Source organism: Syngnathus scovelli, chromosome 14 (genome assembly GCF_024217435.2).
Source record: "Syngnathus scovelli strain Florida chromosome 14, RoL_Ssco_1.2, whole genome shotgun sequence".
In the NCBI taxonomy this organism is placed as follows: domain Eukaryota; kingdom Metazoa; phylum Chordata; class Actinopteri; order Syngnathiformes; family Syngnathidae; genus Syngnathus; species Syngnathus scovelli.
Window position 1 is genome coordinate 11628269 of NC_090860.1, and position 5348 is coordinate 11633616.

General features: G+C 42.5%; 2 protein-coding genes across 2 annotated transcripts; one reads left to right on the plus strand and one right to left on the minus strand.

The window, feature by feature from the left end:
- The first annotated feature begins 494 nt into the window (after nt 1-494).
- On the plus strand, nt 495-3224 carry LOC125980552 (kelch domain-containing protein 1). Its single transcript, XM_049739837.2, has 13 exons — nt 495-636; nt 849-969; nt 1030-1100; nt 1245-1362; nt 1436-1548; nt 1641-1728; nt 1799-1957; nt 2040-2098; nt 2164-2273; nt 2336-2408; nt 2474-2558; nt 2632-2684; nt 2905-3224. The coding sequence occupies exons 2-13, from the start codon at nt 862-864 to the stop codon at nt 3053-3055; spliced, it is 1188 nt and encodes a 395-aa protein (XP_049595794.1). The 5' UTR covers nt 495-636; nt 849-861; the 3' UTR covers nt 3056-3224.
- Nucleotides 3168-4855, minus strand: LOC125980553 (uncharacterized). Its single transcript, XM_049739838.2, has 3 exons — nt 4181-4855; nt 3873-3940; nt 3168-3781 (listed from the first exon to the last, which is right to left on the minus strand). The coding sequence occupies exons 1-3, from the start codon at nt 4649-4651 to the stop codon at nt 3682-3684; spliced, it is 639 nt and encodes a 212-aa protein (XP_049595795.1). The 5' UTR covers nt 4652-4855; the 3' UTR covers nt 3168-3681.
- Between the last annotated feature and the right edge of the window lie 493 nt (nt 4856-5348).

Below are 5348 nucleotides of genomic sequence, written 5' to 3' on the forward strand. Positions count from 1 at the left end.
GAAAAAGTAATTGAGATCCACAGCAATGTTTTAAAATCGGCTTTTACTAAACTTTTAGGGATGAAGTTACACAGCTGCTGTTGGTATATTTGGTATAATGCCTACTTTTTGGGAAGGAAGATTGGTTTGGGTCCACAAGATAATCACTCACTCCAAACTAATCCTACATGTGCAATCATCACTGGCAAACAGTAACTGGTCTGTCTGCAGATGCACACATGCAAAACTATCCATGGACTCAAATAAATATCCTGTCCATTGGACATAATATAGTCCCGCATTTTGTCTCGGCTCACTTTAATAAGCAAAAATTGTGATTAAAGCTGCATGGCTTCCTATCTCCCAAAACACGCCCTCCCTCTGTTTCGGATTACATTAATCTGTTCCATTTGTTTTTAGTGCACAAGCGCCCACAAGGAAAGACTTCAATCCTCACTGATGACTTCTTTGCGCATGTGCGACGAAATTTATTTTATTTTGAAAAGAAGCACCCCGGATGTTTAGCCTTACTTTGAAAGGACTCCCGCCGGATGTGTCGTATTATTTTGGGTCTGTTTTTTTGTGACAGGGACCCCGGCAGTCGATGTTATGTTACGTTTTCGAGACATTTCTGCTTCAATAACATGAGAAGAAACAGTAAGTTTATATATTGACTTTGAATTGTTTTGCGAAAACCTCTTCAAATTAACTGCTGTTATTTTGTCGTACTGTTAGCCATTTTGGCTTGTATTTGTATGTGAACCTGAGCGGCCAAGACAAGATGGAGGTGTATTTGTTTTGCTCTAACTCAACTCGAGCAGATTTTGTTGAACATTTTTTACTGACTCCCGGTTGCTGTTTATATGTAGCCGCCTGGCTGTCATGGAATTGTCCCTGTTCGTGAGACGCTCGGAACTGGTGGCCCGAGAGCGCAGCGGCCACACGGCAGTGGTGGAAGGCAACCTGCTCTATGTGTGGGGAGGCTACATGGTAACTAATATAACAACTTTCCTCACATTTGTTCTTCTTCCACTGATATATTCTCCACAGTCTGTTGATGAGGACGAAGTGTTCCTACCCAATGATGAATTCTGGGTGTACGACCTCGTACAAGGAGAATGGTAAGAATATTAATATATAAAACCTACACAATGTAATATCATCATAAGCCATTGTAACATTATCCACAGTTTGAAAAGTATCACTGTGGTAAGATATAGGAAAATGAATGTGTTTTTTTTAAATGTTTTTCTCCCTTCTCAAAGGCAAGTGTTCCATATGACAGGGGAAGTCCCACCATCCATGTCAGGTGCCTGCAGCTGTTCCCTAAATGGTCATATGTATATATTTGGAGGTTGTGATGACAATGGCCAGACCAATCAGGTGAGATTTAACGTAAAAAAAAATAGATGTAATAGAATTAATCACAATCAAACTCGTGTTCATTTTGCAACAGATCTATCGTGTCAACCTGGCAGGCGATCATTACGCATGGACCAAAGTGGTGCACCGCGTTGGTTCGGCACCATCGCCTCGAGACAAACTGTCCTGTTGGGTTTACAAAAGAAAGTAAGTAAAGTAAATGTACATGACTTCTTCATCTCAGATATTTAAATGTTTTCCTTCATCCTGCGTTAACAAAACAACTTCATGTACTTTAGGATAATCTACTTTGGAGGATATGGTCACAAATTGTTGACAGAGGTTGACAGAAGAAACAGGAGCTTCATTGTAGATGATTTATCGGAGGTAATTTTCAGACTTGGCGGTTTGTTTCATGTTTGACACTCTATCAAATAATTGGTTGTTTTGGTTTTAGGACATCGTGTGGGGCTGGAATAATGAGGTTCACATATTTGACCCCACACAATCCAGTTGGACTCGCCCTCAAACACACGGCCGTGCTCCGGCCCCCCGAGCCGCTCAGGCCTGTACCATGCTCGGAAACCGGGGATACATTTGTGGCGGAAGAGTTAAGGTGAGGGATGGTTTTCTGCAGGAGTGTCACCTTGGGAGTTAAAACGTAATCGTGTTTGACATCTCAATTTTTATCAATGCAGGAAACTCGAACAAATGACATTCACTGCTTGGACTTTGACTCTTGGACGTGGTCAGAAATGTAAGTCAATACAAGGTGGGTCACTTTTGAACGGAGTCACAGTCCTCTAAATGAATTATCTCCAGAGTTCCCGTATCCAGCGTTCCGGTGGGCAGGTCATGGCATTCGCTCACAGCGGCATCTGACAACACTTTGTTTTTATTTGGAGGTCTCAGCATGGACTGCAAACCTATGAGTAAGAACTTTTTGTCACACTTTATTATTGATTCCTATTCATTCGCATCTCTGCATTACCAGGCGACGCCTGGCTCTTCGATGTGCCGACAAAGAGATGGAGAGAAGTTCAGCATCCTTTTAAGAACAAGCCAAGGTACACTAGGACCTTGGGTCAAATGTTATCTTTGGGGAGCTTCATCCGTATTTGCACAATTTCAGGTTGTGGCACACGGCTTGTCCCGGCAAGGACTCTGATGTCATTGTGTTTGGAGGCAGCTGTGATTACATCCTTCTTTTTGACACTGTGAGTAACATCTCCTCATGTTGCTTAGTAAAAGCGACAAAGTTAAAGAAAAAGCAATTGTTGCTGTGTACAGGGACACTGCAATGATGCACTCGTCTTCCAGATGGCGCCATATCCACTCTTCAGGTAAACCCTCTTATTACCTTGACATTCAAGTTTTTCATTTTTGTTTGTCTCTTTTTGCTGTCAATATAGTCAAACAAATATTGCAGACTTTATTGAACTCTCAAAGTATGACCAAGAGCCTTTCTAATGATGAATATAAATATGTATAGTGTACATGTATGATCTTTTGTTCTGTCCATTACATTGCCATGAAAAATGAACCTTTGTATGCTTTCTACAGGATTTGCGAGGACTACATCGCAAAGGAGGCAAGCGAGAACGACCTGCTCCGAAAGCAGATTCCACTTCTTCCTCCCAGATTGTGCGCAGCGGTGCAGAGGAGAATGTCTTTCTACAGGCCTTCAAAGAAACAACACACGCAAGTTCTGTGAATGCCAACTATAATGCAGTTTATTTTTTATTTTATTTTTCCTCACACGGTACTGTGCTTTATTCTTAACGCTGAACCTTGCGAGCAAATATGTCTTATGTTTTAAACACATGTTGAGAATTATATTTTTATTGTACAAATGTGAAAATGTTACTGCGCCATTCACCTGCTCTCATTGTAGTGATTAAATAGCACGTGACAAAATGGTCGACAGTCCCGTTCTGGTGAAAACTCACCGGTCGTTAACTACTCATTGGTTAATTTTAAGCTTATGTTTCCACTAGATGGTAGCAGAGCTCCATGATTAAAACCGATGCAATTGACTCCAATAATGAGAAATTTTGGCACACATTCCTTTCTTGAAAGGGTGGAGAAGTTCTGCTTTAGCTGTGGTCAGGAAGGAAACCTTAAATAAACATGGCAAGCAGCAGCATACGCCTTCCTTTGGTGCTGCTTGGCCTCAAAAAAATACATACCATCTTTTTATTACCAACGGAAAGGTTAAACATTAGCGCTCCAGATTCCAAAAGCACACAAAAATAAGGAGAACCAGTACAAGACGAATTGGCGACACACGTTCCTGTGCAACCAAACATAATGAACTTAACGTTATGTAGAAACGAGGGGTCAACTAAATTCCCTCTCAATGATGTCCATCAGTTCTTCCTCTGAGCCGTCATAAAGGATGACTGGTGTGGCGAGGTGAGGTGTGTTATGGCCAAAAGTGCTGATGAGAGGGGATAAATAAGAGTCAGTGTCAGCCAAGGAAGATGCAGTAGTGATGCTTTTTGTCTCCAAGATGTGAGTATTCAACTTACGTCTGCGTTTGGGATAAGGGAACAACATCTTCTCTTGGTCCTGTGGTCAAGAAGGCTTGAGGAGAACTCTGACCAAGAGACACAGACAAAATTGTGGATTTGGATTGTTTACATTCTGTGCTATGATCTTCCAGCCATGCAAATACATCATTGCAGTTAAATGAATATTTCTCAAATGTTAACAGAAACAAAAAGTTTTTAATTAGCTGCAATTAGTCAAAATATATCAAACATGTCACAAATAATACATACTGGCAAATATTGCACTGCAGGAGTTATAATGAAATAATTAATGAAGCCGTCCTTACATGAGGCGGAGGTGCGAAGGCATCATGTCCCCTCGGGTTGTTGCCTGCTCCCCGGGAGCCTTGTGGCCCCTGTGCCCCACCGAGGCCGGAGGAGGAAGAAGAGGCAGAAGACTCTTGCTGCTGCTGCTCGTCTTCATCCCCGCTACTGAAGTGACACAATCCGTAAGTCCTGGACCTCGTGAACGCCTTCTTGGATGCCCCCTGGTTCTTCTTCCCTCTCCGGCGAACCGCCTCCTCCGCCTCGCCGAAGCTGTCCAGCTCTGCATCCGCGTCGTCGTCGTCCCCAGAGAGCTGCGAGTCGTGGCCAGCGCTGTGGCAGTCCATCGGTGATCGGCGGCGTGCGTGGACCCTTAAGGCGTCGAAGGCGTCTTTTTTGGACGGAGCGCCTGAAGAAGAGGTTTTCTTAGCAGGCTTGCCCTCGCCGAGCCCCGCAGGTGCCACTTTAGTTCCGCGGCTCGTTCCGCTGCCCATCTCAAAGTTAAACGTCTTCACAAGTCATCTTAACGTCACCTCGAGAGTCGTGGTTAAAGTTAAAATAGCACACAAAAGTAACAAGTCCGCTTCTGTTCGGACTTTAAAGTCACTTTGTTAAGCGCATGTCCTTAAGACCCAAACGGAGCTCCTCATAAGGATGTGAAGCAGCGGCTTGGTTACATAACACCACTTGGACACAGCAGCATATGGGGGAAAAACACTCCGCCTTCTCATAAAAGGACAAACATGCATCTTTGAGCTTTCCAGCTTTTTTTCCTCTCTCTCATGGTAGCAAAAGACTCTCAATAGTAAGAAAAACAAAACTTTTTTTTAAAGGGTATTTTAAGATACAAGTCATCGTGACAATTTTGTGCAAATTAATTTCAACTTTTATATAGGTATAAATAATTTCCAAGATAAATGAAAATGTAATATGAGAAAAAGTCATATTTTTTATTTCTATAGTGCAAAATAATGTAATGATTCGTCCAGGTTTGTTCTAAAAGGTGTCTGAGGATTGCTTTTACGATATCAAGGAACGGCCATTACATCACCCTGCACCACTAAAACAGTCGGGATGATTTATAAAGCATCAGAGAAGCCCTTCGCCAGCCTGTGATCAGCTAATAAGACTTTAGTGAGGTCAACTGTGATCTCCTTCTACCCTCATCCACTGTTTTTTTTTTTTTTTTTT